The 12,119-nt window shown below is 35.9% G+C and overlaps 1 protein-coding gene across 12 annotated transcripts in view; it reads right to left on the bottom strand.

Moving 5' to 3' along the window:
- The window catches only part of L3MBTL3 (L3MBTL histone methyl-lysine binding protein 3), a 75,665-nt gene that overhangs the window by 20,890 nt on the left and 42,656 nt on the right, over nucleotides 1-12,119 (bottom strand). For all 12 annotated transcript variants that reach the window (XM_048938132.1, XM_048938137.1, XM_048938134.1 and 9 more), the window contains 4 exons: nucleotides 5,853-5,929; nucleotides 3,722-3,807; nucleotides 2,625-2,735; nucleotides 1,032-1,146 (listed from right to left, as the gene is read on the bottom strand). In XM_048938132.1, the coding sequence (XP_048794089.1) occupies nucleotides 1,032-1,146; nucleotides 2,625-2,735; nucleotides 3,722-3,807; nucleotides 5,853-5,929 (389 nt within the window). The remainder of the gene's footprint in view (nucleotides 1-1,031; nucleotides 1,147-2,624; nucleotides 2,736-3,721; nucleotides 3,808-5,852; nucleotides 5,930-12,119) is intronic.

Here is a 12,119-nt window from a genome sequence, read left to right as displayed (position 1 = left end):
AGAGAAAACTAATGAATATATTCTTATCACAGTCTTGATAGGAAACACTTTTCTTGACATTTCAGAAATGCTGAACTGAAGCACAGAGATTTTCAGGTAACGAATTAACACTTTCTGAGTGTGCCTTATCCCTGTTATTTTGTATAACTTCTCAGAACTTCTCAGAGTTCAGTGTTTTTTATTTTCCAAGCACAGCTTTTTCTGATCTCAGTTATAGCTGTGGAACACTCAGCACTTGTGCAAAGCTCAGAGTTACAAGTCAAGTATTTACAATGCAAGTCTAGAAAAGAGCACTCAGTTCAAAATCATCTGCTCAAAGTTTGGATAAAGTGACTTCAATGTACCTAAAAGCACAGCAGCATGGCAGGGATATCTTTGCCATCAAAATCTCATCTCCCTGTAATCTCTAGTCTCATTTATGACAGATTTCCCACTTCTTCAACAAGTTAAACAAATTCTCAGAGAGGGCAAGCTGATAAAGACAGTTTTATTACTGGTACTATGCTTCTGTTTGATTTATCTCTAATATGGGCAGCATTAAGACTACTTTGTGCAGCTGAAGACAAAAAAGAAGTTAGCTGATTTTGAGGATTTGGCAGCATTTGAAAAGAGCACCTTCTCAGGGCAGTCTGGACTCTATGCTGAAAAGCACAATAGCTTTTAAGAAGATATAGGCATAAGATCTTAAGAATAATATCCTGGCCCTGTAGAAGTACCACAGCAGTTTTATCATTGGCTTCAAGAGGGCCTGGATCTCACACAACAAATCCTTGCTAATACTTCAGGTTTTGACTCTTAATTCTTATGCACACAGATAAATGTATTTTGTTACAGTAAGGGTCATTAAAGCTATCTACGAAAAAGTGATTAATTAGTGACATTTTAAATTATGTTGATTTTGCACTAAATGTCACATTTACATTATTTTGCATATCCTAGTTGCTACCTTTCTTTGGACAACACTGGCAGAGGAAACATCAGCTAGTACACAGGCCTTTAATATCACCACATTATAATGCAATTTCACTCACTCAGTGGAGGCTGAAGAGGGTGTCCAGTTTTTGTACACCAGCCTGCAGGATGGATATCAGGACTATCTACATCTGTCCAATAATCATAAATACTATCCCAGCCATCAAAATGGACCTACATTTACAAAAGAGAAAAATATATTTTAGATTATAAGATTCCCTATTAGAACAGTTTCCCTGAGCAATCACTAGAAATGCTATCTCCATTAGAGAAGTCATTTTAAGAAAACTATGGATGTTACACTGAAAATACATATGTATTAGATTTTCGACCCAAACACACTTTGAATGAAGAAGAGAGGTGTCATTTGGTCATTTACTGTGTCTTACAAAACAGCTCAAATCCCTGCAGCAGAACATGCTTACTTCTCACTTTAATACCTAAGCAAGGAATTAAACAATTTAAGCAGAGTGGTAAGCAAAAAAAAAAAAGGCATTTATCCATTAAAAAAAAAAAAAAGACAAAAAAAGGACAAAAAACAAAACAAGTAATAATTTATTAAAATCAGGTCATACAGGATAAAAAGTTGAAGCTGAAGAGAAATCAAGTTATGTGACATCCCAAAAAAACACCAATTTGTACAACATTGTTTTTTCAAACAAAAGATGAATATTACTTAACCTCTGTAGTTGCAAATGGCTCAGATCTCTCATGTACACATGTGGATTCATGTACACAAATACGTTCAAATGGAGCCCTTTTCAACCTATGCTCTGGAGTCAATTAAACTGCCATTCAAGAAGCTACAAATCCACCATATTAATAAGTTAGACTTGAGAGGATTCTTTCCCCCTCCTTCTTTTTCATGTAACTTAATCTTTAATTGGAAAATGAAATCTGCTGATTCTCTACCTCACTAATTCAGATTCAAAAGGAAATGTCAGCTGCATTTACTGCTTGAAGTACAGGTATGCTGAATAAATCTCTATGAAATGCATTACACAAATATCTTTCATATCCACCTAACTGAATATCTGGCATATGCCAGTCTTCACAGTCAAATGCTCCAGAGAGGAAGCTGCTTTTGTAAAACAAAGCAAAAACAATTCAATCATAAAAGTTCTGGAAAATTGCAGTTAAAAAAAAAAATAATCTGAAATTATTCCAGTCTAAATCCAATATATATTATTATATTACACACAGTCAATTATCACAAACTTCAGAATTGCAGAAGTTTCTGATAAAACACAAGAGATCAGGGTTCTTTTTTCATTTCTCCCTTGTATCTCCCTCCTTTCTTGGACTTTTACAAGGACAGATTCAGTTAAAACAGCACAAATATTTTATAGGGTCCTAACTACTAAATCTTCACTTCTTTCAATAAAATGGTCATATGTTTTGTATCAACGGTTTCCTAAGCAATTTTCATATTCAGTTCTACTAATTACCTATGTCAGCAAATGTAACTTAGAGGACAAGAGAACAACCCCATCCAAAGGAATTATGTGCATATTAATAAGTGAAAAAGGACAAGTAAAAGCTTAGCTGGACACAGCTGAATTCTTGCTTAATTTTACAACTGTAAGATTTTGGATTTACAAGTACTAATTGGGAACTGAAGTGAGGTGGTACAATAAGACAGAGAAACTTACTTTTATTCTATAATCATCAGTATCTACAATAGTTGCTACTCTGATAAATACTGGATTTCTCTTGTCAACCACTTCAAGTTTCATGTTCTTCTGGAAGCCATGAGAAGGTTTCTAGGAAAGAAAAAAACCTATGTGAAACAGAAGAAAAACTCAAACCCGATCTTATAATGTCTAAAATCCATCAAAAACTTCCTTTCTTCTTTTCTCAAATCTGCCCTTCTCCTCCGACAAATACAAATATAAAAAGAAAATTCAAACCAATTTTCTCAAACTCAAACAACTCGGGTTGGAAAGGACATTTCAGCTTTTGGTAATTCACTTCTTAGCAAAGCGTTCAGAATATAGAATTAGTAACCGTAATCTGAAAATCTCAAACAATCCAATTTGAGAGCTCTGAAGCAAGGGGTTAGGGCCTATGGACTATCTGATGTTAGCTCCTACCAGCGAGGTCTTCTGTATTCTCACTGAAAATGCTATCAGGCCACTGCTGACAGGGAAGATAGATGTCACTGAAAGAAAGTAGTATGTTCAAAACCAAAATAAAAGTACAGTCTTCTCAAAAACTTGGGAGCTATCACTGGATTCTGTCCAAATGCCCTATTCACAGGTTTAGAGATGAAAAGGTTTACTAAACATATTAAATACAAACTGTCCCTTGGCTACTGCAAGAGAATGGACTAGATAGGCAACTAGCCTGGCCTCCCATAATCATTCTTACATTCTCACTGTATTTCCTGCACCATTTAAAATGTAGGGGTAGAAATACATAAGTTCAAGTAATGACATGATGATTCAGTAGCTATCTTATTATTTCTAAAAGCGAAGCAGTAATTTCTCATAGCAAATTACATGAATTACTAATATTTTGTTGCATTTAATTCCATTTGAAACAATTAAAATAATAAAGTAATAGCAATTATTATTAATAATTACAGGATTTCTAATAGCGAACTATGAACTTGCACAAAAGTAAGCCTCCTATAAAGCAACAAATTAATTGGATGCACTGGGAAATATAAGAACACCATATATATATTCCCTTATTTAATTAATCATATGCACTTAAAAGCATGATAAAATTGTAAGCATTTTCTCACCACTTTAAAAGCCCTTGCAGGTGCAGGTAATGAGCTGGTTTCTTCCAAATACTTCTCCCAAGAAAAATGCTTAGCATGTGGGTAGTCTGGCACAACAGAAATATTAGCAAAATTAAACATTGCAGTGTAAAAAATTATGCATAATTTACAGAATGCCTAACTTAGCTTTGTAATACTGCTTTGTTCTATGCTTCAGATTCCACTACAGACCCAGAATGTACAGTCCCCTTCTAAGATTTCAGCTTTATCAGCAAGCTGTTGAACAACTTGGTACAACTATAGAGTTGACCAACTTGCATTTTATGGGATAAAACTGCTTCTTAGAGTTGAAAAATGGATTATTATTCTCTTTGAAATTCTTCACAGCTATCAGCATGAAAATACTGATGAGGGCCTTACATGTGAACTTCAGACCCACATATATTTCATCAAAGTCAATGATGCTTTCTTTAATCCATTTCAAACACTAGTTTTATTGTTTTTTCCCTTTTAGGTCTTTTGCCTTAGTACTGCTATAAGCATCCCCCTACTCTTTCAATATTTTCTCTTTTTTTCTTGCATGGGTGCCTATCTTCCAAACTCAAGTTGTGCTTTTAAAACTAATCTACTCCAATTCACTATGAAACTAACAAATAAGCACAAATAAAATAGCTATTTAAAAAGTAGCCAGCATAAGCCACTGTTTCTAAGAGAAACTGTTGCATTTCCCAATCACTCCTTCCTGCTTACTGTAACAGAAGTTGTATTTGAGTGATCCTGGGGTGATTCAGTCATAAAACTGATCTATCTAAAAATTAATACAGGAAGAAAAAACAAACCATGCCAAATTTTTGTTATCAGGCCTACATCTTCTCAAACCTTACTTAAATCATATTAAGCATTTTGGGACAAAACTGTATAAGCCCTAGCATACAAATGTTCTGATTTGGCTTAGGTTAGAGGTTAGGAAGAAATTCTTCATTCAGAGGGTGGTAAGGCACTGGAACAGTTTGCCCAGAGAAGTTGTGGATGTCCCATCCCTAGAGGCATTGAAGGTCAGACTTGATGAGCTCCTGGGAAGTCTGATCTAAAGGCTGGCAACTCTGCCCATGGCAGGGGAGTTGGAACTAGATAATCTTTGAGGTCGCTTTCAACCCAAGCCATTCTATGATTCTATTTTTTTAATATCTTCAATTACTAAAGCAATAGTAAAACAGCCAGCCTAAGCACTGTCACAATGGCACAGGTGCTTTATCACTCTGCCAGGTTCTTGTACTAGGCTATCAAGTCTTTATATTGGTTTCTAAAATCATTTATGTCTGAAAGCTTTACAGGCATGAAAGGCATAAGAGATATAATAAGAGATATGTTAGATAGCATAGTCTTTTATAAAGCTGTGGTCTGTACTACTTCACATACAAGCATCTTCTTTTTCTGTTGACATGGAGGGCTAATCCAGATACACACATCAATACTGAAAAATAGAGGTTTTCTTGTACTTACTAGCAATTAGCACTTTTCCATTCATAATGGTTGACTCTCACTTCTTGAGACCCAAAGAACCTTAACAAGTTTGACCCCTTGATTGCATAAAGCAATTGTCTTATCCCCACATTAACGTGTATATTTAGAATCATAGACTCATAGAATCATTAAGGTGGGAAAAGACCTCTATGATCATCTAGTCCAACCACCAACCCATCCCCACCATGCCCACTAAACCACGTCCCTCAGTACCACATCTATGTTTCTCAAACATCTCCACAGATGGTGACTCCACCACTTCTCAGAGCAGCCCGTTCCGGTGTCTCATCGCTCCTGATATCCAAACAATTTAGTTCACATGAAGATTATTTTTCTTATGTGGGAAATCTCATGCATCTAGAATTTATATTATCAGCACTTTCACAATGTAAGCCTTACAATAAATGAATGTCTTTATTGAAGTAGTAGATATGTATATACTTATTAGCTAATGTCTATTATAACTCTACTCACAATAAATTATGTCCAATAAAAAATAAAAATCAGTAATAGCAATTCTTAATTACAGAGAAAAAAAATCAGAAGAGGTAACAATAAGCTCAGTGTAAGATGTAATTATGCAGCTGGCTATTACTTACATCTTTCAGATATGTAGCATGATACAAACCTGGTGGGGTGATAAGAGTTCTTTTATGTTCTTTACACCACCCAACAGGATGAATATGTGGGCTAGCTGCCTCACACCTGAGAGGAGAAAAAAAGTAATGCAGTTCTTCAGACATCTTATTATACTTAGAAAATAATACATACTAAAAAGATTTATCAAATTCTAAATGGCCTGTGATACACTCAACTTATACTTAAAACTGCAAATATAACCTGAAGATAGGAATACGTTTAACACAGCCTTTGCTTCCACCTATACAAACATAGGACTTTATTAAAATTTAACCAAGAGATCAATAAATCAGGTCTAAGTCAGTAGACCTTTACTGACAAGCTATAATGGTGGATCTGAAAAATTCAGATGTAGAGATTCTTGGAAGAAGCACGTTGCTTGGTTGCAAGAATACATTATCCCATCAGACTGGAGGTTTTTCAATATCAAGACTCAAACCTTACACCAAAAGTTAAAAGACCTTGATTACAGATCTGAGAGCACCTGGAGGCAGATTAGAAAATCATGCACAACTCCAACAGACTGTCAACAACAAGCAAAAATACTAGCTTCTATGGGGTTTGAATGGAGCTATGAACATGTTATTATAGCCCAGCAGAATACAAGAAAAGCAAAAGTCTGCACAAAATTGTCAGAAAAAAAAAAAAACAAAACCAAAAAACCCCAGGATTTTAGACCCCAACTCGCCTGAAAGAATGCAAGACTCATCAGTGAACCATGACTGAAAATTGCCCTAAGAAGGCTGCTCAAACTCTCATTCAGGGGACTAACAACTTCCTATATTTTCTATTATGTGAACCAAATTTTGCAGAAGTGCTATTGCCTATGGTGTACCACAAGAACCACAGAAGTCTAACAGGCAGGGTGAGCTGGAATTGACGTGCTGGCATCTTCTGAAAGAAAGATCACTCTCATTTTACTCATTTGTTTGGTCAAATAATGCTTAGAAGAAAGCTACAAAGTTGGCTACTAAGTTCTGTAAGCAGTGGAAAACAACAATAACAAATGGACTGTAAAAATATAATCAGCAGATGAGAGAAAAATCATTTTAATATTCATTATTAATAATCTATTAAAATATTATTTTTGTGTACTTGTTACATACATTATATACAACATGTAATGTGTATAGCGCATCTACAATATAATGCATATCCTATGTAATATATAGCACATATTATTACTTAATATTACTGATCTACAGGAAAAATAAAAAGCCATGAAAAATAAAAAGCTATGAAACATTCACCATCTCTATGTTTGCAGCAATACTCAGAGATTGTTTTTTTTCAGTTTGATGAACAATCAGCGGTGGCTTTTTATGAAGCAGACAGTATTCAAGTGTTCATGATGACCACCTTGTATGCTTGTCTATGAAAGTTAAAATAGTTAAAGCCTTCATTTCTCATTTCTCAAAAGCAGGATCAAGAAATCAAGCCTAAGCAGACTAGGTAGGAACATCATCTCTCCCTCCTAGCTGAAGGGATGCTTCTTCCCAAACACTCTGCAAATATTTACTGAAAGAAGCTATGCAGAGAGCATCCATGCATGAAGGCATCTACTTTGTACACAACAGTCTTTGCGTAAAATACTGAATCAGTCATAGTGATCCAGTTTCTATTTAATTCTTCTGTGAAGTCAATGTTTCAAACCATAGGCTGGAGATTGACTTCTATTCCTGCCTTTTCCTTCCAGACCAGGAGTTACAAACACAAAATACCTGAACAGTGGGTCTGTTCTCCCCCACTGTTGCAACAGGACCACTATCCATTATCTACTTGGAAAGCATTAGCATGCTGAAAGTTCATACCTATTATCTCCCTTTGTTCGCAGTGCTAATTTATATCATAAAAATGCCACATCTAGATAATCTGTGATATCTAAGAAAGTGCAAAGAACTGAATAAAAGTTGAAGGTAAATTAGCAGGAACTCTAACATCCTAATTTATGGGTCAAAATGCTAGTTCTGCAGACCATGAACACAAGCATGTTTTAGGGATTGCAGGAGACATAGAATAGAAAAGACTGCAGAATGAGCCCTGAGTTACTATCTCATTGCTGCATACAACAAAAAAGGAACATGTGTATTTAGGATACACAAAACACTTTTTAAATCTAAAAAGTAATTTCACTCAACAATGGTTAAAATTCAGCACTGATGTATTTCAACAACTGAAATACAAGATGAATGTCTCAAAACCATTTTTTCACAATAAGCACTTCTCTAGCCTGGTACCCAAAAGGAATATACTAATGCTGAAAAATATTAGCCAACCTACTACAGTTATCTTGTGGGTTTATGTTTAAAAGAGTTGCACTCTTATTTCTTGGTGATAATGCCAAATAAATCCCTTTCTAGTGGATAAAATCTGCTTTCAGTAGATTCTGAAATGGCTCTGACAATAGGCAAGAATTCAGCTCACATCAAGAACACCAACCTTTTGTCCTATGCAATATATAAAGCTATACTGTACATCCATAAGTATTTATAGTATCACATCAAGTACTTTCTAAATAACCAAAATCACTATTAACAAAAGGAATGAATATGACTTTAATAATAATTTTGTATTGATGAAACTCAGTACTCCAACTCCTAGAAACGCTTTGTCCCAAAGAAATTAGAGAAAAGGTGAATGCCTCACTCTCTTTCTTCTTCCTCTCTCTTTACAGTAACTGTGAAGAGAGGCTAGAAGTATGGGGGGCAGCATTCCTCTCTTCTATCTTTCTCGAAAGAAGGGTATTACATAGAAGTCTTTACACAGACTTTCACACAGAAAGGACACACTCCTAGTGTGAAATATTTTCTAGTAAAGTCCAGAAATTGCTTTCAAAATTCACTTGAGTTAAATTTGGGATCAAGACCCATGCTCATGAGCCACTACAGTATGATCAATATTTGCTTACAGTGATGGGCTAAATGTGTAAAAACTCTTGTCAGGACAGATTTCCCGAAAGCATTACTTCTGTTTTGCTTTTGCAAGCACACAGTTTGAACATGTGTATAAAATTCTGAATAGTAAATGCCACTTCACACATTTCTCACTTTGAAAAAAGTATGTCACAATGGATGATGCACTACTGGAAGATGCTCTGACACTGCAGCAATGAGAGTGAATTTGGAATGCGTAGCAATGAATGCTTGACAGAACAGCACTGTAAAACAGCATTATAAAACATTTGCAACATTTTGGTTTGCTTTACAAGAAAGCCTGGTCATTTCAAACAAGCCTGTAAGAGGCTTCTGTAATCACAACAGCCTCATGAAAAAAACAACAGCACTGTTCCAGCAAAACCAGGTCAAACAGTCCATCTTCACACAGTGATTTTACACAGCCTTTCAGCTTCTAACAGTCCATTTAACAATAAAAACTGGAGCTCAGTAATAATAACACACAAGTTAAGTCAAAACTATTACGTCTCAATGTGTTATTTCATGCACACATATACCCAGTTTGGAAGAACAGTTACAGCCTATCAGCCGAAGACCAAGATGCATCAGCTGGAATGCCAAAGGCTATGCTGACTTTTCACAATCAATTTGCAGCATCCCACAGCTTTTTATCTCATTCATTCCCAAACAGATCGCAGAACACCCAGCTCACACGCCTCATAAATCACAATGATCCATGAATTGCAAAGATGCTCACTAGGCCCAAAAGTCTGCCACTATGGGCAGGAACTGCAGAACTTTGTACCTCTACACTTACGAATGTCTGGATTGCAACAGAACACTACCGTTTTCGAACAGGCAGGCTCCATTCACAGAAAAAAGTTGTAATGTTCACACAATTTAATATCACTCACAATCCATTCTTTCAGTCTTTAGAGAGCATTCAGACAGGAAAGGACAACTATTGTTTGTACTGGAAACTGAAGCTAATCCAGGCAGCCAAAGTGGAGCAAAAAGCAGCAGAGAGCCAGCTGAACCACATGGAGGGACAGAACAGCCAGCAGCTCTGCTAACTTATGAACAGCTTAATGACATCCTGCAAAGGATGTCAGTGCAAAAAAGAGCTACGGGATGTAAAAGGTCAGAAAGAAGTTTCACTGTTCACAGCTTCCCACAACAAAAAAAGTTGAGGGCAGCTGGGAATGTGAGCCCTGGCAAGTGCAGCGCTCTACAGGAAAGGAACATGCCTGCAGCTAAACGACTGCTAGCTCACAGCAGGAGAGGACGTCTGAACGGCAGGCATGGCTATGGAAGCAGAATTAGTTCTTTTCTATTGCTAAAATCAGCTGTCTTGTTAATTTTTCCCCCAGATCCATTTCATATAAATAGTTCATACAATTCAGATCAAGACAGACAGATGATAACACTGGTTGTTAGAAAAAAAGAATATTCAATACTTAGAAAAACGCTCCCAAAATGAGTCTGCACCTAAAGATTTGAAGATTTTGATTTACTCATTAGCTTTTATTCTTTAAAATAAGTTGTAAATATTACATTCATTTTCTGTTTTGAGGCAATTTTTGTTTTTCACTTTTGGGGAAACAAACCTTCTGGTATTTTGAATTTCACATTATTAAATTTAGATACAACTTGCAATGAAAACATTAGCTATCCCAAAACACTCATACGTACATGCATTATATTCAGAAATAATATTAACCCCTCAGGAATGCTGCTAATACAACTTCTTGACTGTGACATGTCAGTGCATTTAACTATGTGAAAAAAAAAAAAAAAAAAAAAAAGAAAAGCAAAAAGAAAAACAAAAAGAAGTCAGGAAAAAGGAAAAGGAAAAGAAAAAAATGAAAGAAAGAAAAACATAGAAATCATCCTGCAGCCCCATCTAGTGAATAAGTGAGAATACTTCATCGTTGACAAGAAGGTATTATTTTAGGTTATGACCTCCCAAAATGTGACTCATAAGATATGCATCCAGAGGTGGCCCAGCAAGTCACACTGCCATATTTTGTACTGATTACCTGATGATAAGACAGACACATGGTTATCTGCAGAACATTTTACAGCTTTAGATTCATGCATTAGTCTATTATCCATTCAGGTAGTTAAAAGCATGTACTGTGACCCTCAGTTCTTTAACATTGTTTTATCCTCCTTTTGGCATATTATAATTACTTCAAAAAGAGCATTCCTTTCAAAGAAAGGGTGCAGCAAAATTTATTATCTCAAAAAAAGAAACAACTGGACCATAATTTTTAAAGACTTTGCTATTAGCAAAGTAGCAGATGCTGGTGGAGAGTTGAACTGGCCACTTATTTTGTATCACACAAAAATCCAGCCCATATCTGTGTCCAGTCTTACCTGTGTATCACACAGAGGAGGCAAAAATTCAGATAATCAAAACTGATTTACCTTCACAAGGGGCATTAGAAATTACTTTTCTATGCACGGTGGACAGGAGCAGAACAGTGAATGAAGCATATTTTCCCACACTCTTGGCAAGCTGATCCCAAAATTTGATGTAGCACCTTTTCTGCAGGGGATACTCAGACCAAGTGGATTAGGCAGCCAGAGGCTGGTGAGGCTGGGCTGCAGTGCACTCAACACTACCACCACACAATCTCTCCTGAGGGCAAGCAGCAACAATCTAGCACAACTATTGATAAAGCTCTGACTGCTTCAGTTTTTGCTAGAAAAATAATTAGGAAGCTCAGGCTCTGGAAATCTGCGTGTAAACAGAGCAGATACAAGAGACTGGAGAATTGAAAGCCAGACTGGATCTACTGTTAATTCATGGAGATACCAAAAGACCAATTCCAGATTTATTCCAAGCTTAAAAGCAATTGGAAACTCCATTCCAATGGAACATCTCTGGCTCTCAAAGAAGTATCATTTGTTTCAGCAAAAACTACAGGATAGATGGAAAGGACTGGAAGGCTTGTGGAACAGAGAACAAAATTCTCCATCATGAATGCCCATTTTGTTTATTTTTCTTCCCTCTAAAAGACACTGCCAGAGGGCTATTTAATGGAATTTATAGTACACTGAAAATATCACCACTATGCATTAAAGACTATTAGCAATGACTAGTTCTAGCTAGGGAAGCTTTTTGCTACCCTATTCATGTATTTCCTAACACTCCAGAAAAGTTAGGAAAAGCATCTTCAGGTTGAAAGCTTGAAGCCTAAAATGCTTAGGCCATGTTTCATACTTACTTGTTGTTTCATACTTACTTCATGAAGTTCAGTAAAATTAGTCAACTGTTTCTCATTCATTCAAGAAGAGAAAAGACTTTATAATTAGTGAAAAAGTTCAACTGGCCTAATCTAAATGAAAGATGAAGC

Source organism: Lagopus muta, chromosome 2, assembly GCF_023343835.1.
Source record: "Lagopus muta isolate bLagMut1 chromosome 2, bLagMut1 primary, whole genome shotgun sequence".
Lineage (NCBI taxonomy): Eukaryota > Metazoa > Chordata > Aves > Galliformes > Phasianidae > Lagopus > Lagopus muta.
Note: the sequence above shows the minus strand (reverse complement) of the source record. Positions and strands in the feature narration are given on the sequence as shown.